The sequence below is a fragment of the Paramisgurnus dabryanus genome, chromosome 2 (genome assembly GCF_030506205.2).
Source record: "Paramisgurnus dabryanus chromosome 2, PD_genome_1.1, whole genome shotgun sequence".
Taxonomy (NCBI): Eukaryota; Metazoa; Chordata; class Actinopteri; order Cypriniformes; family Cobitidae; genus Paramisgurnus; species Paramisgurnus dabryanus.
In genome coordinates, this window is record NC_133338.1 from 50,734,614 (window position 1) to 50,762,167 (window position 27,554).

General features: G+C 38.3%; 1 protein-coding gene across 1 annotated transcript in view; it reads left to right on the forward strand.

Moving 5' to 3' along the window:
• Positions 1–27,554, forward strand: part of mmp15b (matrix metallopeptidase 15b) — a 44,164-nt gene that overhangs the window by 2,872 nt on the left and 13,738 nt on the right. Inside the window, exons 2-6 of the mRNA XM_065261569.2 lie at positions 11,431–11,579; positions 12,164–12,286; positions 12,426–12,733; positions 18,474–18,635; positions 21,578–21,804. Coding sequence (XP_065117641.1) covers positions 11,431–11,579; positions 12,164–12,286; positions 12,426–12,733; positions 18,474–18,635; positions 21,578–21,804 — 969 coding nt within the window. The remainder of the gene's footprint in view (positions 1–11,430; positions 11,580–12,163; positions 12,287–12,425; positions 12,734–18,473; positions 18,636–21,577; positions 21,805–27,554) is intronic.

Sequence of the window (27,554 nt, forward strand, 5' to 3'; positions counted from 1 at the left end):
ACACTTGGTATTAAGATGTGTTTTCATCGATCGGATCACAAGTGGAAGAGAGAGACACATCACGTTTACACCTGGTATGTAAATCCGTCTCTTTTGTCCACTTTCGACCACTTCTGTCCTGAATACTGTGAGGGGGTGGTCTGTGAGATGGTGGGCGAGTCTCTCTGCTGTCATTCAAACGCAAGTGGCAGTAATTATGAGTTTATATGGACGCAAACTACTATTATGTCGGAGTTCACTGCTTGTTTAGCAAGTAAACATGCTGCACAGTGTTTTGTACGTTTATATGTTAGAGCTTTCTCTGAATTTTCAGCACAATTGATGAAATAGGATCGCGCAACTTTAACATGCTTTCAAAATGAAACTACGGAGATCAGCCGCTTTAGTTGTATCAATGAAAGGCTAAAAATAACGCTATTCAACGTGTGTTCACGCCAGAAGTAAAAAAAGACGTAAAACTTGTGTTTAGTACCTCAGATTAGATAAATGGGCGGAGAGAAGGCAGTCGCGTGTTGCTGTTCGAACACATTCAACCACATGTGCGTTTACACTACAAAAGCAATCCGATTGAAAGGGGTTTCGACTACCTCTGAATGTGGTTGAAAGTGGACGCGTTCAAAACACCGTTTACACCCGGCATTAAAGTCGTCCACTTGTGATCCGATCGACGAAAACGCATGTTAATGACAAGTGTAAACAGCCTCTATATTGTCACTGAGAAGTTGTTTATGGGAAACTTTCTTATGTTTTGGCTTGTTGTTTGCACGATCACGGAGTTTTAGGGTTTGTGATCATTTTTACATTTCCACTTTTGAAAATGGGTTTCAAAGTGGAAGTTTTTGAAAATGATAGCGTAATAATTTCTATCTAAATGTCATAAACTCAAATCTGTTAATTTGGTAATGTCACACACGTATATTATGCGTTCAGTCTACAGGCATGTGCGAGTACTTCACAACCCTAACAACAATGGTCCGATTCATGTTTTTACATTTCCTTTGGTGTGTAAGTGTATTAGTACATGAGAACGATATGCAAAAGGTACAAACCCCAAAGTAAACGATGACGTAAATTATTGTCTCCAACATCAATCTCTTGGACATCAACAAACAGTAGTGATGAGCGAGTCACCCGAAACTCGGATCATTTAACCCGATCCCTAAAATGACTCGAGAACCATGAGTCCTTAGTGACCATTAACCCGAGTCAGTTGAGTCCTCTCAGATTTTGCATTAAAAATGAGAAATTGTATCAAACACAAAGCTCTTCAAATGTTTACAACAGAATTACAACAAATAACTCTACATAAGCTGACATAGGTTCTATAACTTGCAACAACGAGTTAATTTACATCACCAAATGTCGACTGGGGGTACCGAGTGAACCAAAAGCTGCTATTCCGGATCATTATTTCTTGCAGCTCCGAGTCCGAGTACAAAGGGATGCGTGCGCGCGACAATGAGTTGGTCGGCGGCTCGGGGATTCACACAGAGAGTGACTCAACTCATGGAGCTTGAATCCTGGGCTAGGAGAAACCTTGCTCGTGTTGTTAACCCACTGACTCATGTAGGCTAATCTGTTGAAATATTTGACTGGCACAATGTTTTGGGTAGAAGCTGCAAATGTTTAACATTTTTAAATACGAGGACTGCTGCAGCAGTGCTGCTGGAAAGATCCGCCACCGACGGACGTACACGGCTCCTCTTGTTGACTGAGTCACTCAGAGTGACGTGAGTGGTTCACTCACAGGACCCGTGCAGGAGCGGGCGAGCGGCTCTGTCTGGGACTCACTCACAAGATTAACCGAAGCCTATCGTGGATCTTTTAAGTCAATCTGAAACAGGACACGTTCCTCTCACGTCCAAGTCAACCAAGCCTGACATCTTCTAAATGTGGTGTTGATATTGTCGTTATGAAATGAAACTAAACACACCAAACTTTTACAATTATGTTATTGATAATGTTACCACGGGCATGCATGTTTTTTACGAGTTCCTCAGGTCACATAAGCCCTTTTTTGTGAGCAGAGGAGTCATAAACTCGTAGCTGCACGCGTGATCCGAGTTGCTTGGTTGGCATTAGTATGACTTAGCGATTGGAATTGGGAGATTTTGACCAAGGGACTCGAGTGACTCGCACAACCCGGATCATATTAGTGAGTGACTCAGAATAACCCGAATCCTTAAAAAGATCCGGGTTGACCATCACTAACAAACACACAGACTGTAGGCAACAATTTACTTCCTGGGATTGGTGATGTAGACAAGACCGACATTATCATAATTCCTCCCGCTTCAAACTCACAGCCTGTAAGTTAAAGGCGGGGTGGTTTTTGAAAAACACTTTGGAAAAGTCAGTCTGGCTGAGTACCAATACACACTCGTAGCCAATCAGAAGTGAGGGGCATGTCTACTAACCAACATCGTTGCCTGGGTTGCGTAGGCTTGTGTGGGGCGGGTCTATCAAAAGAAGGTCCAGATTCTATTGGGTTAGGGGGGTGTTTAAGTGATTTCAAATGTCAACATTGGCTTTCAGAGATCGTACACCCCGCCTTTAACTCATGTAAGCGTTGCATTGTGAATCTTTCAAACATGGTAAGGAGCGTCACATTTCTGGCTGACGTCAAAGGTATTCAGGCCAATCACAATGTACAGATTGGCTGGCCAATCAGGGGCTTTTCAAATTGGTGCATTTTAGGAAGAGAGTAAAATCTGGAGCTACAAAAAAGTACGGTATGTTGAAAATATTTATTTTTTATTAACCATTAACCACGCGAACACATTGTATTATACCAAATACACAAAATACCGTTGTTTTTAAGCAATGAAATATGTACTCTTTAATGCTTTTCCAACTAAATGTACAAATTTAGCCACTTTATAGTCCGGGGTCACATGTTGTAATAAGCCTACTTAACCGTCCATCTAAACAAAGTTGTGCGATGATCTTGATTTTTTGTATTTAATGCTCTGTAGAACAATGCATATGTGCGCAAATGCATAGTGTTTCTTTACAAAGTAGCATCGCCATCTACTGGCCATATAAACGCAGCCTCACTGTGAAAACAATGCAAGAAGTTACACAAGGAACCTTTGCTATCTCCATTTTGTGAAATAGTACAATGATAATTAAGACAAGTTGATCATTACTGACAAATGAAACTTGTGTAACCCTCAACACAAATAATATAGACGCTTGAGTTAGATCAGGGAGTGTTGAGAGTATGTGTGTGTGTGGGTGATGGTCAGAAAGCCCATTGTTGTACAGTTATTCACAACACAATACTTAAAAGCAAAGCATTTTCTCTCTCAAACAGATTTTCACTGTTTTTGATTGAAGTTTACGAGGAACATGTGTATCAGGAAGGAGGATTACTGTAGCAACAAAGCAGCTATCAGCCTTTCTGTTTCTCCCACTGCAAGTCTTCAACGTCCGAACTTTATTCGCTTGACATTTATAAATGAGACACAATACCATGTAGATGAGGGAAAATATAAAGTAATGGTGCTTTGCCTTTTTGTTCTGCATGTGATTGGTGAATGCAACAGCTGTTTTCTAAATAGGTCACAAACAGAAACAGAATGAGATGTTCAGGCCTGCGGGGCTCCCAGGCGCAACAATGAGACTTCTTGTGTTCAGCTGACTGCATTCACAGAGGTGCAGCATGATAGAGAGACAGGAAAAACTCGGGTGGGAGGGACGGGGGGGGGATATGAGAGCTGTAGTACAGAAGGAGCCGACTGTATCGCTTCCTGTAACATTATCTAGATCCTTCATTTAACCCCTGCAGTGCCACTTGCCTTATGTGTATCTATGGCAGTATCTAGGGTATCAGGTCCATCTTATGTGCTCCGAGGTCTGTTGGTGTGGGGTCTGGACTGCCTCGCTTTGAACACGAAGGATAATGAGATCTGATTGGACCAGGAAATGGCACTTGTGTTTCTGTTTTAGTAGATGACTTAAGAGGGTTAGAGCTATTTGCCCTCATTAAGACTCAGGGTCAACCATCAACTCAGTTACTAATTAATCCTGTATAGAGCTACTGTCTTTGTATGCAGAGACTGGATTTTGTACACACAAATAGGAGTTGTCATATATGATTTGACTCTCAGACTCAGAGATTTAGGCTGGTGTGTTGCTAAACCAACAACATGATACTTTATTAAAACACAAAGCACCCAAATATACGTTTATAGTTCATTAATTAATATATTTTTAATCAATAGTTTATCAGTACTGAAATATATTACCAAATAAAAAATTGCCCCAAAATTTTCTCACCATCCTAGGTGTATATGACTTTCTTTCCTGAGCACATAATATCCTGGCTCTTACAAGCCCTTTTTTAATCCATCCATCATCAGATAAAGAACTCCAGTAGGTTAGTATATGTTTTTATGTTTTCTGAAGTGCAACGAAATGTTTGTGAGAGAAAAACATTTGTATTTTAGAAATATTTAGCAAAGGCGAGGGTGGCGGGAGGGGCACTACCCCCCCCCCCCAAACCAGAGCTTATTATGATTGTCTGAGCTATTAATGAAATAGAAATACAAGAAGTCATAATTTATTTGTCTAATCGTAATATTTTAAACAGCACCCATTTCATTGCTAAAAAAACAACGTTTTTTTGTGTATTTGGTATAATACAATGTGTGTGCGTGGTTTATGTTTAGCTCCAGATTTCCCTCTCTTCCTGAAACGCACAGATTTGAAAAGCTCTGTGTCCTTGATTGGCCAGCTAATATGTACGGTGTGATTGGTTTGAATACCTCTGACGTCAGCCGGAAATGTGACGCTCCTTACCGTGTTTGAAAGATTTGCTCACAATGCAATGCTAACAGGAGGTTAACCTACATGCTGTGAGTCCGAAGTGGGAGGAATTATGATAATGTCGGTCTTGTCTACATCACCAATCCCAGGAAGTAAACCGTTGCCTACAATCCGTGTGTTTGTTGTAGTCCAAGAAAAGAGATTTATGTTGGAGACAATAACCCGCGTCATCGTTTACTTTATGGTTTGTACCTTTTGCATATCGTTAACATACTTATACACACACACACACCAAAGGAAACGAAAAATCGTGAATCGGACAATAGTTGCTCTTTAAGTGTAAATATATGTTTGTGAGAGAAAACCATTTGTATTTTGAGAATATTTAGCATAGGTGGGGGTGGCGGGGGAGGCACTACCCCCCCAAACCAGAGCCATTTGTGATTGTCTGAGCTATTATTGAAATAGAAATACAAAATGTCATACTTTATTCGACTAATCTTAATATTTTAATAGGTGGACCAAGTTACTTAAAGCAACACCAAAGAGGTTTTTTTTACCTTAAAATAACGTTTCCAAAAAAGTTTCAGTGGTTCATCCACTCAAAACAGAGTGAATGGCACTTTCACATTCGCTTTGCAGCCCTCTATCGGCCAAAACCGCACTAAAGAAGTTTCCAACCGTCGTGTAGTGGTCCTGTAGTTCGAGTGAAAACTACAAAAACTTGCTTTACGGCAGACCTACAATCTAATCAGAGCCAGCTATGCTGCAGTATTTACGACAGTGCTAATGAACAATTACGCTTCTAACCTGTAGGGGGAGCAAAGAGCAATAAGTCTTTAGTGTTGCTTTAAGGCTAGAATAGCTTTAATTAATTTAAACCATATTTTCACTAATCTTAAAGTATTGCAGTACCCTTGTTTGCCGGTAGGTCGCTCTCCAAGCACAAACGCGAGACTCCGCCTATGGTATTTAGTGATCGCTATATTGCGTTTAAATGTAAACACATCTAGATCTAAATGGCGGCCCGCCGTCTCCACGTCGGTTTGTGAGACGATCCTTGGTTGACACAGTAAACCATTGATCATCTTTCAATACTGATTTGTATATAATCATTTATTGCTTTTACTTTCAGTTTCTAAGAAATGTTAATTTGATTGACCGTTTAATTAAGTTTGTCGTTCCTTTTGTTATTGATTATTATTGATTTTTACACAGCTGGAAAGTGAAATTGGATTCTGACTGATGCACTTGGTTCTTTGACCTCGCTTGAGTCTCATTTCACAATTGACTGCTGCCATCTAATAAAGATATACATACTGTAGGGCTATGATATACGTAAAAAATAGCCACTGGTGTAAAGCAGATTCAAAACGTTTCATGCATGAAATAAACAGTAAAAAGAAGATTGGGATACTATATGTTTTATTTATACTATGTAGTATATGCCATTATATAAAGAGGCAATTTTAATTTTTTTAATTTTGTACCTAAACATCTCAAGCATGTATCACACAGACACATAAACTGGACTGCTGGCAGTGTCTTGGGTTAAAGAAAAAAAAATGCATTAAAATATTTGCACATTTTTCAGTGTTGGTATTTATACATGGGATAATTTAAAAGCAATTGATATGCATGCATTTTTGACACAGTCCCTGAGCTCCTGTAAGCTCAAGATCACAATAGATGAAATTTGTCCTGTCACTTCTTCCTACCTGATATATCTGAGCCAGGATTCTGTCTGGAAGATCAAGTCTGCTTTTAACTTATTTTATTCCTCCCCTCCTCTATCATGTTCTGTGTTCCTGTCTTTCTCTTAATCGTTTTCACTTGATCTGGTTTGCTCGCTCTACGTTCCCTTTCACTTAATGACCGAAAAGATGGCATGCACCCAAGGCCTAAGAATAATAGCGCTCTCTAGTCGTTAAAATCTTGGCTGACATTGTTCTGCATACACACACTCGTTCTCTCGCACACAAACCTGAGTCTTTTTACAGTGCGTTGTGAATCACAGGTTCCTGGAGGACGTGCTATTGGCAGACACTCTCAAGGTCCCATTGAGGCAACGGCTGGCACGACGTTTGATCGGAGAGAAAGATGACTCTCCGTGCCTCTCTTTCCTTGCAAACTTACTCTGTATGCAAGACATGGGATGTTGTGATGGTGGACGCTGAAATACTTTATGCTTTGAAAGGGGCCTTTGCTTATCTCAAGCACCGCAGAACTTGGCATTCGTGACAGGGTCCTTTAATGAATATCTAGCAGAATGACTTTAGGTGCCCTTGAGATAGGAAACAAAGAATATAGAAACCTCAAAAGTTGTTATTTTGTGTGAGACAGCAAGCAGAACACTGGGTTAATGTGTTTCTCCTTTTGTGGGAGTACTCACACACCCTTCAACCTCTTGCCCTGTTAAAAGCCCCAGGGCTCAGACTGACTGAAAGAAACCCAGTCTTATCTATAGGGTGAGGTGTGTCCTTCACTGAACAGCTCTTTAGCACTTCCTTTCTTCAAGTCTGTAGGCTGATACAAACATGATTGTGACCAGCGTGAATTTGACATCTGAGGATACTTTTTTGGTTAAACTTTTTTAAGATGTCAAATAAATCTTTGGTGTCTCTAGAATACGTATGTGATGTTTTAGCTCAAAATACCATATAGATAATTTGTTAAAATTGCTACTTTGTAGGTGTGAGCAAAAATGTGCTGTTTTTGGGCGTGTCCTTTTAAATGCAAATTAGCATATCTGCACAAAATGGCAGTGCCGTGGTTGGACAGTGCAGATTAAGAGGCGGTATTATCCCCTTCTGACATCATAAGGGGAGCCAAATTTTCAATGACAAGCTTGTAGAGAATGGTTTACCAAAACTAAGTTACTGGGTTGATCTTTTTCACATTTTCTAGGTTGATAAAAGCACTGGGGACCCAATTATAGCACTTAAACATGGAAAAAGTCTGATTTTCATGATATGAAGCAAAATATATATTTATATATTAGGGAGATTTTCACGAAATCCAGATTTAGAAGGTGTCCAGCATCAGATTTTTTTTAAAAGCCTCTGAAGCTTTTTTTGCACATATAAGATTAAGCTCTGAACTTACTATAACCATTATTTTTAGAGAATTTAAAAAAATATTTCCTATAGAATTATTTTATTTTTTAGATTATCATTATCAAAAATGATCATTACTGCAACATGAAATTATTTTAAATGTATGCATTTACAAACTCATGTTTCGGTTATGAGAACTAAAAAGTTGTCTAGGTATGACAAACAAAATTTTAACTTTTATCTGGAGAGAAAAAATAAGAACTGCTTACCTGGTAGCCATCTTGAGTGTCACAGTCAATTATGTCCCTTCCAACAATTTTTTATTTTTAAAAAAAATGTTAGTTCCTTGAGGGCTTAAACAATGATTGAAAATTGTTGCGGAGGATGAGAACATTTTTCTTGGACACATTTATATTCCTTATTATTGTCTCTACATTTACCAATGATCACCAAATACCACATGTTTCTTTACTGTAAATGTTTATAGTATAACATGCACTGAAGGTTTTTATTTTTTAGATTTTTTAATTATAAATATTTCCATGTCAAAGAACCCAAATCTAGTCATGGACACGTTGCGGTAATAAAAATGTTCCCCTTAAATGTGGGAAAAAACAAAATTGGTTTGTATGATGTCATTTGAAATCATGTGCAGAATAGTACATGTGTTTGTGACTGTATGTTTCTTATTTTGATACTCTTTGCATTTACTTTTTTTATCAAAATGTTTCATGACACCTCATAAGTCCGATTTCGCGAAAATCACCCATTAGCAAAGTTAAGGCAATAGGTTTGATTCCCAGATTGTCTCTCTTTTTATAAAAGGGAATGTTATAAGGGGCAAGACCAGGAAAGTGATGAGAAATTTGGGCCTGTGTTGCAGTATCCTAGACTTGCTCATGTATGCTGTGTTACATGAGATTTCCAGATCTACATATTGGCGGTGGGCATAATATCCATGGCTAGAAACAAGACCATCCGTTCAACTTTTTGACTCAGCTACCGTCACAATGCTCAGAGTTTCACACAAAGGCCTGTGTTTACTGTGGCCATGGTAAAGGGGGATCAGACCAAGCAACTGTGTGACAGCACTGATTATAGAGTAGAAAGATAGGGGGGGGGCATTATAAAGGCACTGAACCCCTACATTCATGAGTCCAGTGGGACTCCAGATTAAGCCTCTTATAATGAAATCCAGGTGAAATTCAACTCTGTCACAATCCAGAGCAATCCAATTTGGTCCTCTGTGATCATTTATTTAAATTCTTTATGGTTCTCGAACCGCAACTCAGAAATAAATGAGTATAAAACAGAGGTTCTGACATTTATATTAAGTATGTGGAGAAAACGAAAATGGAGGTAGGTTAAAAAATAGACATCAATAAATTATATCTTAATACCACTTTAATGTGTTCATTTTGTTTGTTTAACAGCCTAGAGGAACATTTTATTGTTCAAATGGAGCTCTTAAAGTATTAAAGTATCATTCAAGTATCAGCTTCAAGTATTCTTCTCTTATATTACCCTATGAGGAATGAAAAAAATGAGACAAATGTTGGCTTACACACAGGTTTAAGATGCAATTTGGTTTTGTGATTGAAAACTTTAGTGTCTTGGCAGACCTAAACACACAGTAGCGTAAGACATTAGCCTGGTTTTCATTACAGATTTGCACAAAACTTTTACTATATTTTGTAAAAGCCGGTAAAAACTATTGCAGAGTGATGCAGTTTCTATTAACTCTTTCACCGCCATTGACGAGATATCTCGTCAATTAAGAGAAAACGCTTCCCCGCCAATGACGAGATTTTCCGTCTTTCCGCAATACCGCTATTATCCACCAGGGGAATTCCGCAACTTTTTAAACCCGGAAGTATTGCCCTATGGCAAGTGGCTGCATGTTCGTGTCTGTTTTAAAGATCGCTCTGAATGGGATCTCTATGAAAAGTCCGTCATAAAAATGGAATTATATCTGCTTTTTGCTCAAAATGTGGTGTTTTTGCAAAAACCTACCCATATTCAAAAGCTGATTACAAAAGAACCACTGAAGGTAGGATGAAACGTTTTTTTTTTTTGTTTGTTTGTTTGAAAGCAGAGGGTCTGTTCTTTCATTTGGTATATTGTATGTTTATATATTTAAAGAAGAACATTTTCTGGAAGGCATTAAACTTTGGTGAAAATCATGAAAAACGCTGGGGCTGGCTGGCAACTTTTTTAAAAAACGCTGGCGGTGAAAGAGTTAACTAATCTTATGCCACTAAAACATAAGTCAATCCAGAAATCATGCTAACGAATGTTGGTAGGTTTACATATATTGTGGCCACCGCGCTGGTTATTATTATTTAAAAAAAAAGTGTTTAAAGACGTAGAAGTGTAACCCAAGCAATAATGGCAAGAAGCGACCATGTTTGAGGTGTTTCGGGAGGTTACCGTACACAAGTTTGCATCTGTGAACAATATTCGTGACTAGAGTTGTCACGATTATGAATTTTGGGCGACGGTTAATTGACTAATAAATTGTGACATTTTTTTGTTTGTTTATGAAATTATTTTCACACATTGTTTTATGTGATAATCTGATGCCTTGTTTATACAGGTGCTGCAGCTCCCCCTTGTGTTTTTCAGAGAGATGTGCAATCATTGCGGTGATCTGAAATCAATTATTTAATAATTGTGACAGCCCTATTCGTAACTTTAATGCATGTTAGGTGACCTGTAAATGTAAAAACTTGTTTTTGCGATATATTCCTTTTACTAACTGCCTCGTGCAAAGTAAAAACGTTTCAATTTGTGCAATTTGAAGTGTAATAGAAACATAACTATTGCTGAGATCTTATCTTAAAGATGATAGTCACACATCTAGAGTATCGATGTACGATTACTTGTTTTTTTTTTTAATAGTAGTGTTTCATTTAATGTGATTTATGTCTAGAAGAAACAATTGAGATATTGAGTAGATCTCATTTGTGATTTATCTTTACCGTCTGGCTCGGGACGTCCGGGTTGCAGTCGCCACAGGGCACCCTCCACAAAGAGGAGTTTAATTGACCAATTTGTGTTAAATACCTAATTAAGGATGATTAACAGTAGAAGCAACACACAAGAGCACAAGTGTAACCCTCACCCCCCTTTACTCCATCCGATGAAGCCATAAGACCCTCAAGCATTTTGGAATCCCCCATCCTATCCACAAGTGGGCCAGATGGGAACAGAGTTGTGACTTCATGCATGTCTCTATAGCCTCAGGAAAATCCCCCAGCAATGACTTCTCCCTGTTAATCCAGCTGGTGCCGTCACCCCTCAATCTGGGCTCACATCCGCCTCAAATGTCTCTCACAGTCTGGCCCAGTATTATATGTCGAGTATAACAGGTGTGACGTTCTTACAGTGTGTGACCGTATCGAATTTATCTCCCATTGTCAGGGTGGATTAAGACTGATGCGTATTTAAATTGTCATGCCTTTATTGAGTTCTTGACCATTACCTGACCTTCAGGATCAAGCTTTTTTAGGATGTGTCTTGTTTGCATGTGAAATAAGTAACTGAACTGTATCAATTTGGTGTCTCTCTTTAATTTCCTCTGTCTCTCTTTCTTTTTTTATAGTCATGGCTGCGAATGTACGGCTACCTCCCTCAGGCCAGCAGGCAGATGTCCACCATGCGCTCGGCCCAAATCCTGTCTAACGCCATTAGCGACATGCAGCGTTTTTATGGCTTGGAGATCACTGGAGAGATGGACCCGAAGACCATCGAGTAAGAGACTCGCTCCATCACTTAATCCAATACATCAGCTGCACTGCTAGACCCAAGCAGCTGTTGCTTATCTCAACTAAAACATTTATGTTCCCCATTTATGTTACGTCCTGTGATCATATAGAGAAGTGTATACATGTATAAAGATGTATTTTGATGTAATCTAAATGGAAGTACTTCTCGAGGTGGAGGAACGTCTGGTTATTTTTTGGATTGTAATGACATGAGTAGATGGTTTATATATAACTTTGTACAGACAGGGTTGGCGAGCAGTTTTGTAGAAGTTATATTAAACCAGTCTCATGGTAAGGTTTAATTGCTATGGCTATGCTTTCAAAACACTGTGAGGGTTGCCTATTTAAAATGCCTATTTGTTTATTCATGGTGCCTTGCACCAACCTGCTAGTCTGTAAATACGTTTCATGTTTTAATTAAACCGAGAAATAAGAAGTTAATATGCTATATCCATTAAGTTAAGAAATAGGATCAGAACCCAATGTTGGGGAATAAAAGGATCTTCATTTTGCATTGTGCATGCTTTACCTTTCTTTATATTAAGCCCACTTCTGGTTTTCTCTTTAAAGTGCTATGAGAAGACCCCGCTGTGGTGTGCCAGATAAGTTTGGAGGTCAAATCAAGACCAACGTCCGGCGGAAACGATACGCACTCACCGGCCACAAATGGGACAAGACGCAATTGACTTTTAGGTAAGTGCCATTTACTCTTAAGTACATGCACCACATCCATGTTCTTGTATTTGTGTTTAAGTAAGTACCGCGATTCAGTGTGGCACATCTAACTTTTAGTCGCATCTAACTTTTCTTTTGGTCTTTGCTGTGGTTGTAGTATTCAGAACTACACCCCTAAGATCGGAGAGTACAACTCGTACGAAGCTATCCGAAGGGCTTTCCAGGTGTGGCAGAAGGTGACGCCTCTCACATTCATTGAAATTCCCTTTTTGGAGGTCAAATACGGCCGTCGGAAGGAACCTGATATCATGATCTTCTTCGCCTCTGGTTTCCACGGTGACAGCTCACCGTTTGATGGAGAGGGTGGATTTCTGGCGCACGCTTACTTCCCCGGTCCAGGAATGGGAGGGGATACTCACTTTGACTCGGATGAGCCGTGGACGATTGGTTCAGCAAACTTGCAAGGTGAGTCGACAGGACCCTGTGTAAGACATTTGCTGTGCTTTGGTAAAAAAAAATGAAAGCAGTTCTGGAAATTAACTTAGCATTTTCCCACCTCAGGTCCAAATTACCAAGACTATCTGTGATTTATAAACTGCTGTCAGAAAGATCACACTAGTAATAATATTAAAGGGATAGTCCAGCCAAAAATGAAAATTCTGTCACCATTTACTCACCCTTAAGTTACCTTTATAAATTACATTGTTCTTCTAAACACATTTTAAGAAATTTTTGTAGGTTTTGAATTTTTAGAAAAAAATTAACTAAACTAGCTTTAATAAAACGTACATTTAGGAATTTGATGTTTTTCTATTCTGTATAACCTACAGTGGCGGCCGGTGACTTCTTTTTTTGAGGGTGCACGGTGCGAAGTTCGTCACAAGATTTATGTAGCCGTCATGTGTGTGGTTCGTAATTTCAAAATATGTGTTCGGCGCGTCGAGTGAACCTATGTGCATCACGTTGCTTGTCAAAATAAGTGCCTGCTGCAGACGCGTCTAAAGGGTTTATGATAAAAGAGACGCTTGCGTTTGTCAGATACTCGCATAATGTCATGCGTAATCAGAGTTTACTGTTAATGGAGTGTTTTGCGTGCATTTTGTGAACGTGAGCGTCTCTTTTATCATAAATGGTTTTGACGCGTATGCAGCAGGCACTTATTTTGACAAAACACGTGATGGACATGGTTCACATGATGCAACAAAACATATTTTGAAAACACAAGCAACACACAAGACACTCCGAACACATATTTTGAATTTGCGCCCCTTGGAAGGGCAGTCACGAGCCGCCACTGATAACCTATTATTATGTGTCATCATGAATGGGGAACATGAATTCATGCAACGTAAAAAAAAAATTATAACTTCGTTCAGAGTTTTTCTAATGTTTAAACTCGACCACCAAAATCAAGTGCGGACTTTTCAAGTTTGTTAGTTAAAAAAAGGTCACATTTGCAAGCTTAGTTTCATGTCATGTATTCACTCTAAATGCCAAGTGGCTGGCTAGTGTACTTGTGTGCTCTTGTGTCTATCAAAGAGATTCAATGATCTGAGGAATTCATATGTCTGTGGAGGTGGATGATGTCATTCCAGACAGATGCTTGACTGTGTGAGGAGCGTGATTCAGCATCAAGACGATGCCTGGAGACTCTTAAAGCCTAGAAAATGCATTTTAAATGTGTTTCTAGCAAAAAATGAGACACCAGTGTGTGTGCAGAAACCTTTTTTATTATACAAATCCATCTATTCTTCTTTGTGTAATCTCCTTTGAACCGCAACAGTCACACAAAACAGGCTGTTGGGGATCCCATATCAATGTGATGTCACATTGATTACACCCAACCCATGACCGCTCACAGACTCCGCCTTATGAGCGCGTAGACCGAACTTTTGCCAGAGACACATGTTTTGATGTAGTCCAAGCACATGTGTAAGCGCTCTATCCCATACTTTACAAACGGGGAGGGGAACAACAGCTTTATTTGCATTTAAAGAAACACACATAAAAACAGTGCGATTTTCATTGCAGCCACAAATGGCCATGTTTACATCATATAATGAAAGATCTGTACGGAAGAGGATTAGGGCCACTAGTGAATTTTTTTTTTAATTCTGACTTTAATCTCAGAATTCTGACTTTAATCTCAGAATTCTGACTTTTAACTCAGAATTCTGACTTTAATCTCAGAATTCTGACTTTAATCTCAGAATTCTGACTTTAATCTCAGAATTCTGACTTTAAACTCAGAATTCTGACTTTAAACTCAAAATTTGAATTCTGACTTTATTCTCAGAATTCTGACTTTATTCTCAGAATTCTGACTTTAATCTCAGAATTCTGACTTTTTTCTCAGAATTCTGACTTTAAACTCAGAATTCTGACTTTAAACTCAGAATTTGAATTCTGACTTTATTCTCAGAATTCTGACTTTAATCTCAGAATTCTGACTTTAATCTCAGAATTCTGACTTTAATCTCAGAATTCTGACTTTAATCTCAGAATTCTAACTTTAATCTCAGAATATGAATTCTGACTTCATTCTCAGAATTCTGACTTTAATCTCAGAATTCTGACTTTAATCTCAGAATTTGAATTCTGACTTTATTCTCAGAATTCTGACTTTAATCTCAGAATTCTGACTTTAAACTCAGAATTCTGACTTTAAACTCAAAATTTGAATTCTGACTTTATTCTCAGAATTCTGACTTTATTCTCATAATTCTGACTTTAATCTCAGAATTCTGACTTTAATCTCAGAATTCTGACTTTAATCTCAGAATTCTAACTTTAATCTCAGAATATGAATTCTGACTTCATTCTCAGAATTCTGACTTTAATCTCAGAATTCTAACTTTAATCTCAGAATTTGAATTCTGACTTTATTCTCAGAATTCTGACTTTAAACTCAGAATTCTGACTTTAAACTCAGAATTCTGACTTTAAACTCAGAATTTGAATTCTGACTTTATTCTCAGAATTCTGACTTTAATCTCAGAATTCTGACTTTAATCTCAGAATTCTGAGATTTAAGTCAGAATTCTGAGATTAAAGTCAGAATTCTGAGAAAAAATTCAGAATTCAAATAATTTTTTCACCAGTGGCTCTAATCCTCTTCCGTAGATCTGTGATGTACTTTGAGCTGAAAATTTACAGACAGATTCTGGGGATACCAGAGACTATTTTTATATTGCTGAAAACACAAAGGTTAGCGGCCCTTAAAAGGGACACTCCACTTTTTTGAAAATATACTAATTTTCCAGCTCCCCTACAGTTAAATATTTGGTTTTTACCGTTTTGGAATCCATTCAGCCGATCTCCATGTCTGATTGTACCACTTTTAGCATAGCTTAGCATAATCCATTCAATCTGATTAGACCATTAGCACTCAAAAATAACCAAATAGTTTCGATATTTTTCCTATTTAAAAGACAAAAATAGCCCCCTTAGTAACTTTCAATGGCAGGGGACTATTTTCGGGCTGTGCGTAATATCACTACGCCTGCTGCAGCCATGTTACAGCAGCAAAGTCCTTGATTATTACGCCAGAATGAGAGTATAGTTAGCCATATCGGTCTATAAAATCACAACTTTTAATTTTCTGTCGGTCTTAGTACACGATGTAACTACAGAAGAGTCAAGTTTTAAATAGAAAAAATATTGAAACTCTTTGCTCATTTTTTAGCACGATGCTAATGGTCTAATCAGATTCAATGGATTATGCTAAGCTATGCTAAAAGTGGTAGCACCAGACCCGGAGATCGGCTGAATGGATTCCAAAATGTTAAAAATCAAATGTTTAACTCTAGGGGAGCTGGAAAATGAGTATAGTTTTTTTTAAAGTGGAGTGTCCCTTTAAGCGTTATTTAGTTTTATTCTTTTGCATTGGAGAACAGTAAAGTGTTTAAGAAAAATATGAATGAATTAGATGAATTGGGCCACATATTTTGACATTAAAATGACTTTCAAAAAGTGGCTCAAATTGCTTCTGATTAACGTGATTGTGTTTCTGTCTACATGCAATAGGATGTCAGGTTTTTCAAAAGCTCCAGTGCAATATGTAATCATCCCATGTAAGATTAATAACCTGTAATTTGGTTGACAACACGACGCACAGTGCATTTGAAATGACATCAAATCAAAGCAACATTCACTGATCAAGCATTTCAAAAGGAATCTGTTGTATTTTCCAACGTGTATTTCTGTAGGTTTGTAATGTCTGGCTACAGGATTGTCATTGTTAGACGCAGTTGAAGTCTCGGTCACTTTCACAGCTCTGAGGAGAGATGTCTTCTATCGCTCTGAACTTGCATCTTTCAACAATTGTGGCTCTCATACAAGACCGCTTTGAACGGCACAGGATCGTGTATCTGTGAATGCCATCATTGATGGAGCTGTCTGACTGCATTATAAGGAAAGATGTTCAGTACAGCACTTATCTTTACACTGCTATTAGCACTAATAATGTTGTCTGATGACTTCATAAGGCCTGTGTAAATGGCTGGCATTGTTTATCCGGTTGTTAAGTCTGACGTCACACGGCACAACTTCCGGATCCAAACGCTCACATCAGATACCTTAAACGAACAACAAACAACAATAATAATAATATACACTTACAGTGCAGTGTAAAACTACTGAAAAATTGCAATCTTTATCTCCATACTGAAATTCCTGATGACCGAAAAGTAATTAATCGTCTATGAATTAAAGTATTGTTGTCTGTGACGTCGTGAGCTTAGAGCATGTAGTACACACTGTAAGTTTATAAAATATAGCTTAAATCAGGGTTCCCACACCTTAGTTAACTTCAAATTCAAGGACGTTAAGGGATCTGTAGAAACATGGCGGCACAAAATGGCGAGGCGACTTCCATGTAAGTTGACCCTCGGTATGTAAATAAAAACGTCTCATTCTAAGGTAATAAAAACATAACGGTTCATTATGAAAAGTCTTTATACACCCCTGACAATATAGTTTTGTATATTATTTAGCATTTCTGTCAAGAGATTCTTCTAAAAAAAAATGACACACTGCACCTTTAAATACTTCATTATCAAATTATTTGACTTGTTTAAGCACAAACCCTTATGGAGTTTTTATTTTTTTAAACAACACTGCAACTTTGTTTCTGAAGTAAATACGTCAGAGCAATCCAACGCAAATGTCAACCTTACCATGAAAAGTTTTAACCAATTGTTTTTAACCATACTGATATCTCAGATGTCAACATTTGGTGGTTTAAACACCCATGGAAAGTCTCTGATGCGAGGCATTAATGGTGTATCTATGTATATGTATGTCTATGGCTGACGCACAATGCCGGTGTTTAACGAATACTTGAGCTGCTTTCATATATATGCATTGGAGACTTACTTGATGAGCACAAAAAGTATTTTTTTAACCACTTCATGAAATGAAGATTGAACAGCTGTTGTCACATTGACATTTTTTTTGCCTTTCTGGAACTTAAAAGTTGCATTGGTGTCTATGGGGGCTTAGAAAGCTCTCAGATTTCATCAAAAATATCTTCATTAGTGTTCCGAAGAAGAAACAAAGGTTGTATGGGTGTGGATTGACATTAGGATGAGAAAACATTGACAAAATGTTAATTCTGGGTTGAATTAACCCTTTAAAGTCATTGCTGATGTTACAGTTCTTTTGACATAGAAGTACAGTGTTCCTTACCTCATACCCACTACACATGTAGCAGGTCATCCACAATTGCATACTGTGCACAGTATATAATGAAAGATTAGGAAGCTAAACATTATGTTCCTTTAGAGTAATGTGAAGCTTAAGATCCTGCAAAGTAAGACCAGGAGCGTTTGTTCAATTTTAATTTCATTTCGACTTTAAAGTGCTCGTCTTCTCTCCCTCTCTCACATATTTACCCAGTCGATTCAATATAGCTTCCCTGTGCTTATTTCATCTCCAGCCATTATAAGCCCTGTAGCACTTTTGCGAAGCGCTTCTGTGTCATTAAGCGCAGCAGAATGTAATGTTCTGCCCGATTCGCTATATATCATGTGTCTTTAAGCGAGACTGCACATAAAGTCCAGCTGTGATCTCCCAGGACGAATAAAGATGAATAAACTGTTGCATCAGACGTTCCCCGCCAGTGACCTCAGTAAATCACCTCATTGCTGACCATCAGCTCTCTTTTCTACCACAGCCTGTGATATTTAATATCTGTCTCCCGCAGGTAATGATCTCTTCCTGGTGGCGGTGCACGAGCTGGGCCATGCCCTTGGATTGGAACACTCCAATAATCCCATGGCTATCATGGCTCCTTTCTACCAATGGATGGACACGGAAAACTTTGAACTTCCAGATGATGATCTCCGTGGGATTCAGCAGATTTATGGTAACCTTGTGCATGCATGATGTCTTTAACATTACCTATGTGCTCTATATGGGTTTTTTTGCTTGAGAGATGAGAGATGGCTGATATTTTCAGCCATTGTGCGCATGAGGGGGTGTGGGATTGAGTCGGGTTTATGTCATATCTTGATCTAACTTTCCTCCATCATTTCTTCTCCCTTACAGACTATAAAAAGTAGCAACGGCCTAAAAAGATGAAATGCATAATCTGACTTCATTATAAAGATTTATGAAGTTGACTTTAACTGTCTTGCAGTATAGCGTGTTGTTCTTCCTCTAAAACAGTTTGAAACTGATTTCTGCATAATGGTCACACATGCAGTTTTTATGACCTCATAATTTTCAAAAGACTACATGGACTATTTGTAAATCATTCATCCTTGTATAGGAGGAAATTTTGAGTTGATTAAAAATGTTTTTTCTTTACATAATATATTTGTAAATTCTGAGTTTAGAAACGACAGAACTTGATGTTAAATAATAATTTTTATGGATTGGTGATTTGTCAGCTGCTCATTTACAGCTGTTAGGTTTTAGTTTTCTGGTTCAGAGCTATAAAAGTAGTTTACAAGTTGTTTTCGTGTTATTCATGGTTATGCTGTAAAGTTTATAATGTTTATTTTTATGGTCCGTTTGCGTACTTTGCCACTAAGATGCTTTAGTGTTTATGGACTTTGATAATGTTTTATTCATACTGCGGCTGCACGATATTGTAGAAAAATGCAATTGTGATAATTTGGTAAATAATGCAATATACAATATGCATTACAGTAATGCTTTAATGCATTAAAAAACCTGAAAAATATATAACCAACATACATGTTTCACATACTTTTTAGCAAAAGAAAGCATCAGATTCTCTGTTTCACAGTTTCTCTGCTATCTGCATCGGCCCAAATCTTTGACTATACATTTTAAAGTATTAAAATCATTCAATTATTACATACTACCATTGCGATATTTATGTTGCAATCAATATATATATATATATATATATATATATATATATATATATATATATATATATATATATATATATATATATTTTTTTTTTTTTTTTTTTGATTCATACAGTATTTTTGTGTGTGTGAGGAGCAAGATGGTATTTTCAGTATGTGACCTTTTGTCTGCTAACCTTTTGTTAGGTCAAGTATCTTATATCGTTGAATCCACAGTAAGTCATTATAAAAAGAATCAAAGGATTAGGAGTTTATTCAAATCTTTATCCTTTGGTATGAACACCTCTATCCACCTTCGATTTCCACGTGGAGGACAAATAAATAGGTGAAGAAGTCCCACATACAGTATTCAAGGAAGGACGTTAAACATATCTGCATTACATTTCTTTTTATTAGCATGCGAGCCTGTCTCCCAGCCTGGTTTTAGCTGGTTAACAGGCTGGTTTTAGAGGGGTTTTGGCCCAAATTTTTTTAGCTGGCCAAACTGTATTTAGCTGGTCAGGCTGGGAGGCCAGGTGATCCACTAGCTAAAACCAACTGACCCGCCAGCTTAACCGGGCTGGAAGACCAGCTTATCCAGCTTTGTCAGGCTGGGAGGACTAGTTTAAACCAGCAACTTCCATCTTAGGCCAGCTAAGACCAACCAACTATTTTAGCCAAGCTGGCTAAGCCTCCAGCCTAGTCAAGCTGGTTTATATATAAAAATTATATTATATATGGGTAAAGAAGTCCCACACATTTAAAGATGTCAGTGTTTGAATCGAGGAAGAACCCAAGTGCGGATGTGATGAAACAACACAGGACTTTATTAAACAAACAGGGTACAAACAGAAAAACAAAAACCCACGATTGGGCAAACAGAACAGGGCAAACACAAACCTAACAAGACTACACTAAACACTATTACTTAAACAAAACACTAAACATAAACTGGAACATAAGATATATACTGGAAGACTCAAAGACCAACAGCGTAACACTGACGAACCCGCACTGGACAACAAACACAAGGACTCTTAAATAGGGAGAAAGTAAATTACAAACACCTGGAAATAGTAAGGGATCGGGGAAAAGTGACGAGACCCGGGAAATGCGTGGTCAGAATAAACCAATACTAAAACCACGCATCTCCCACATAAAACATTGTACTGTCAGAACCCTGCCATGATGACTAGATCTAAATACAAACAAGGATCTGGCAGGATTTTGACAAAGGAAGGACGTTAAACATATCTGCATTACATTTACATATATGCATTTGGAAAACACTTTTTGAAGTGACTTACAGTGGATTCAAAGCATACATTTTTTTATCAGCATGTGTGTTCTTTGGGAATCGATCCCATAACCTTTCAACCAAGCTACATAGACACATATCTAGGGACCATAATATCTTCATGACTATATTTGCATATATTATCCCTACTGAAAAAAAACAACTAAAACCAGCCTGTCTCCCAGCCTGGTAACAGGCTTGTTTTAGAGGGGTTTTGGCTCAATTTTGTTTAGCTGGCCAAGCTGTATTTAGCTGGTCAGGCTGGGAGACCAGCTGTTCCACTAGCTAAAACCAACTGACCCACCAGCTTAACCAGGGTGGAAGAATAGCAATAACCAGCTTTGCCTGGCTGGGAGGACCAGTTTAAACCAGCTACTTTCATCTTATGCCAGCCAAGACCAACCAACCAACCATTATAGCTAAGCTGGCTAAGCCTCCAGCCTAGTCAAGCTGGTTGAATCTGGTGGATCAGCTGGCTTTCCAGCCTGACCAGCTAAAAAGTCTAAAAAAAAACCACTTTGTTTTATCAGCCTACCCAGTTAAAATCAGACTGGGAGTCCAGCTAAAACCAGTCAAGCAGGTTAGGCTGGTTTTAGTTGGTCTTTTTTTAGTAGGGATTTGATACTTTTTCTACAGTTGCTGAATAATGATACTCTTTTGAAAAGTCTCTTTAATATTTTATTCTTCTAGGACTTCCTAACAGTTCCCCAACTCAGGCGCTCCCCACTGTGACCCCACGTCGACCGGCCCAGCCAGGCCCCAGAGCACCCACCCCACCTAAAAGCCCACCCGGATCACCCCCGCGCCGTCCAGACAAGCCCAGGACCACCGATCGACCCGATCACTACGGCCCCAACATCTGTGAGGGCAATTTCGACACGGTCACAATGCTGAGGGGAGAGATGTTCGTTTTCAAGGTGAGCTGGAGATCATAGCTGTCCTGCATTAAGACAAACATTGTGTTGTGATTATGCGATCTTCAGAGATGTACCGTAAATTGTGTGCTGAAATACAACCTTAAAATTCTTGACAGCTTTGTTAAGATTCGCTCATCCGCTGCAGAGCTCTCTAAATGAAAGCAGGTCAGACTGTGAAACAATAAAAGTTCATGGTTCCAGGTGAAAGACCTGACATGCAGGTAGAGACCTGGTGAGGTCGGCCTGCTCTTAATCGTGCCCTGTTACGATTTGGGCTGTAAAAACCCCAGTGCTGGTTTTTGTTAAGTGGCAGATCTCTATAAAATGAGAAAGACTCTGCAGTCTGGAGTTGATCAGGAGAAACATCTGACTTCATTTTCTTTGTGTCTTTTGCTGGAGTTTGCTGTTTTGTGGTCATGTAATGTCATGTGATTTCCTCTCGCATGAAGGGAGCGTTCTCTGTGTCGAGTTGTATTCAATTGTTGTTTTTATATGAAAACAGGGACTGCAGCATGTGCTTGTTCTCCTTCCTTCCACATGTTGAATTGTTTTGCTTTTGGAGGAAGTTCAATGGAATAGCAAGGGGCTAAAATTAACAAATCTACCAATAGTGATGATTTGAATTTAATCAGTTACCAGACATAAATATTTATTACTGGTTATGAAACTGTTTCCGTCTTAATTCAGGCAATTAAAATAATTTTTTGATATTAATACTAAGAAGTAAATACTCTTTTATCAGATATCAGCTTACTTTGGATTTTAAAAGAGAGTCAGCCAAGTTCAATATACTGTAAAAAATGAATGTATTGGTATTTTTGTCTTGTTTTCAAGTAGCCTATAGATATAAAAAAAATTATTTAACTGAGTAAAATGACCCAATATATTAAAGGATTAGTCCATTTTCTTAAAAAAAAAAAATCCAGATAATTTATTCACCACCATTTCATCCAAAATGTTGATGTCTTTCTTTGTTCAGTTGAGAAGAAATTATGTTTTTTGAGGAAAACATTCCAAGATTTTTCTCATTTAATGGACTTTAATGGACCCCAACACTTAACAGTTTTAATAAAAATTGCAGTTTCAAAGGACCCTAAAAGATCCCAAACGAGGCATAGGGGTCTTATCTAGCGAAACGATTGTCATTTTTGGTAAGAAAAATAAAAATTATGCACTTTAAACCACAACTTCTCATCTTCCTCCGGTTGTGTGACGAGCCAGCACGACCTCACGTAATTGCGTAATAACGTAGGAAGGTCAAGTGTTACATATATGAAACGCACATTTGCGGACCATTTTAAACAATAAACTGACACAAAGACATTAATTAGTACAGTATCATTCCACATACAACAACGTCAAAACAGTCCTCTTTCTTCACACTTGTAAACACTGGTAGAGTTGGGGTACTCGAACTTGGACTCGGACTCGAGTCCGGACTCGAGTCCAATTTTGAATGAACTCGGACTTGTCACGCACTCGGGTGAATTTGTACTCGGACTTGACACGGACTTGGACATTTTGGACTCGGAAAATATCCCGAGTACAGTCGAGTCCACGTCATGTGAAAAAACAGCATGAACTTGAGATGAGAAAGTAATGAATGTCTCGTCTCGTACACACTGCAAACTTTCGAGAGTGACAACCGCATTTAAATGCGGGAGTGAATCCCCTAAATGTTCGTTTCATGTCTGTACAGAACAAGACAATGTGATGATTGACACAGAAATAACCATAGCAACGTTCTGCCGTCTCGCGTGCTTATTACTCACAGCTTTGACCAAAATAATCTAACAGCATTGTGTTTTGCAATGAACCTCTGTCCGGGCGTTGTGTATTGTACGCTTCTTTTGTGAGGCTGCTTCACAGCGCGCGGTCTTGCAGTGTTGCCAGGTCCTCAGCTTTTTTGTACGTAAATACTGTAAATTACTGAAGTGTGTGTGTGTACAGAACAGGATTAAGCATTAAAAGGTGAAGTGACAACCGAATTAATATGCAGTGTGTACGGGACCGTCTCCCCTCCTGTTATTTTACTGCAACACACTGGCAGGCAGCAGTCAGTCGCATCATACTTGCAGACAAACACATCACACACATCAATGCGTGGCTAGCACGATGTCCCAAAGTCAGCAATAATTTGTTTTGCTTACGAAAATCATAGAGAATTTATTTGCATGACATCTGGAAAAAAGAAGATACCTCTATATCCCATTATTTTCTTTGAAATCAGTTTTGATAGGAAACTAGTTTACATAGAATAAAAATGTTCAAGGGCAATGACATGATGCAAAAGAGGTATTTTTATTACATTTTTATATTGCCATTGGTTAAATGGGTTGAAAGGTTAAAGTATTAATAGAAAGTAACCATTTACAATACAAATTTTGTATCTTTTTTCAATTTAATTACTTTCTGGACTCGGGCGGACTCGACTTGGACTCGGCCTTTAAGAACTGGGACTTGAGTCCAACTCGGACCCTTTTGGACTTGGACTTGGACTCGGACTTGATGTTTAAGGACTTGGTCTTGACTCGTACTCGACAAAGGTGGACTAGGACCCAACTCTAAACACTGGGGCGTAGTTTTGATACGTCATCCGTGACCTCTTGACGTGATGACGCATTACGTGAGGTCATGCTGGCGCATCATACGAACGGAGGAAGACGAGAAGTAGTGGTTTAAAATAGGGATGTCCCGATCTCCACTAATAATACGTGGCCGATCACATATCTGAATCGGACAGCCGATCTTATTACAGCTATTTCATGTACTACGGCTTTTGATCAGTAAGTCCTTATCGATCTAAAATCAATGTTAGTTTGAGTCGTTTATAACATGCATTTGAAAAAGCAACACTCGTCAAACATAATTATTAAACATATTCTTTATTATCATGAAAATACCTGAAAAGATTTGAAGAACAGCAATATAAATATATCCTTAAGCCATTTCCTGGAGCTGTGTGTCATCACAGCTGCGTCTGTATTGTTCTTCGTCTACAGCACATTTTGAGTTTCTGCACGAGAGCGCCCCCTGGCTTTTGGATGTAGTGGCATTTCACCGTAATTCATTGAGAAACATAGCAAGAATTATCGGCCGATCGATCAGAGCATCCCTAGTTTAAAAGTGCATATTTTTTATTCTTCTTGCCAAAATGACAATCGTTTCACTACATAAGACCCTTATGCCTCATTTGGGATTGTTTGGAGTCCTTTTAAACTGCCATTTTAAACTTCATTAAAACTGTTAAGTGTTGGGGTCCATTAAAGTCCATTAAAATGAGAAAAATCCTTGAATGTTTTTCTCAAAAAACATAATTTCTTCTCGACTGAACAAAGAAAGGCATCAACATTTTGGATGACATGGTGGTGAGTAAATTATCTGGATTTTTTTAAGAAAATGGACTAATCCTTAAAGTCAACAGGAAGTGAACAGGAAGTCACGATTGACTTAACTTTGTATTTTGATGTACTTCCGAGTGAAACAGAATATCACACAAGTAAAATAATGGGGTGTGGCTTCAGTTTTCCACTCTGAATTGATTGGATATAGAAAAGTGGGCATTTCATTCAGAAATGGAACTCGCAGTAGACTGACAGTTGGAGGGGGGCGGGGTTAACAGATGCTCCCGCCCAAGCCATCTAGCTGACATCATCAGAGAATGATTTTCAGATTTTGAGTGAAGTTTATCAGGGGACATAAACTACGGATAAATGGTTTGTAATGAACACTGCAATATTCCATTAAAGGCAGGGTGCACTTTTTTTGAGAAACGCTTTGGAAAGGGAATCGGGGCGAGTACCAAAACACACTTGTAGCCAATCAGCAGTAAGGGGCGTGTCTACAAACTGACATCGTTGCCTGGGTTGCGTATGTGTGGGGCGGGTCTATCAAAAGAAAGTCCAGATTCTATTGGTGTAGGGACGTGTTTGTTTAGGTGATTTCAAATGTCAACATTGGCTTTCAGAGTTTGTGCACCCTGCCTTTAAGTGAGTTTATCCCTAAAACAGGTAAAACATTTATTTAAGAATGTTTAGATGATTTATGCCGGAAATCAAGCCAATTCCACCTCGCCCCATTCTTCATCACCTGGGATTCACAGTTATCCAATGACGATTGGAAATCCATCCATGAAAGTTTAAAAGATTTCCCCTCAGATGTGTTGCTGGCTCTAACAACCAAACATTTGCAAGTCATTTGACAGCATGCGATGACCCGAACTGGACTTGCTATTACAATTTGTTGGCAATTATTAATAGGGTTTGTTCAGCAGGTGGTATTGTTTAACTGGTCTCAGTGGTTAAGTTATCCACTAGTGCACAACAATCAGATACCCTTGAGTGAAGGACCACCCTCGGTTATCTGCGTATTTCCCATGCATGAAAGACAACATGTAGGTTTCGGAAATAAAGTCGTCCCCCGTGCGCTCCGCAACCCAAATCTTGCCTATTTCCTCATTTGTTTTCAAGGAAGAACGAGGTGTGCTTAGTCTGTAAATTGGAGTGTATGTCTGCGTTGTGAGTAGTTGTTCAGGGGTGTGGAGGAGACGGCTGGATAAATTTAGAGTATGTTGGCTGCGGTCCGGTCTCTGGTTTTAATTTGGGCTCCGTTTAAAATGTTCTGAAGGTTCTGGCCGAGAGCCAGAGCAATAGAGGAGATTATTATAGATATGTAAGGGATATGTGTTTGTGTTTTTATGGTTAGGTTTTATTGTACTACAAGTTTTTTGTTTTTTTAAGAATATGGTGAGGTTTACTGTACATTTGGTTTTGTCCAAAGTGTGTACATTTCATCAGTATGTTTTTTCTCTGGTATCAAACCCAATGAAATGCTTTACCAAAGGAGATACAGGAACTTTACTCATTAAGTAAACATTTTTATACAAAGCAACTTTCAAATGAAGGAGCATTTAACATTGTGTCTTAAAGGAAAACACCACCGTTTTTCAATATTTTACTATGTTCTTACCTCAACTTAGACAAATTAATACAACCTATCTTTTTTTCAATGAGTGCACTTAATCTTTGTACAGCATGTCGTGAATGTTTTAGCATTAAGCCTAGCCCCATTCATTCCTTAGGATCCAAACAGAGATGAATTTAGAAGCCACCAAACACTTCCATGTTTTTCTCTTTTTAAAGACTGTTACATGACTAGTTTTACGAGTATGGTGGCACAAAAATAAAAACATTGCGATTTTTTTTAAGCGAATAAAAATGAGAACTTTATTGTATAGCGGAGGAGCACTTAGTGCTCTTCCGCCATACAATATAGTTCACATAAAAAATTGTCACGTTTTATTCACGTTACTCATGTAACAATCTTTAAATAGGGAAAACATGGAAGTGTTTGGTGGCTCCTTAATTCATCCCTGTTTGGATCCTAAGGAATGAATGGGGCTAGGCTAAATGCTAACACATTCACGGCATGCTGTACAACGATTAAGTGCATGCATTAAAAAAAGATAGATATGCATTAATCCGTCTAAGTTGAGGTAAGAACATAGTAAAATATTGAAAAAACAGTGATGTTTTCCTTTAAGAGACAACATGTAACAGTACACAAAGCTTTGTTTACAAATAGAAATAGTAATGAAGCTTAAAGTGAACCGTATTAAAGAAAGATGTGTTTGTATAGTACTGTATTGTTAAACTATGGAAAGTAAAGAGTTTCGGGTTAGTCAAGTGTATGCATAGCACCAGGTGTGTTCGTTTTTTTATAATTCAAGATTCATTTACCATTAAAAAAGC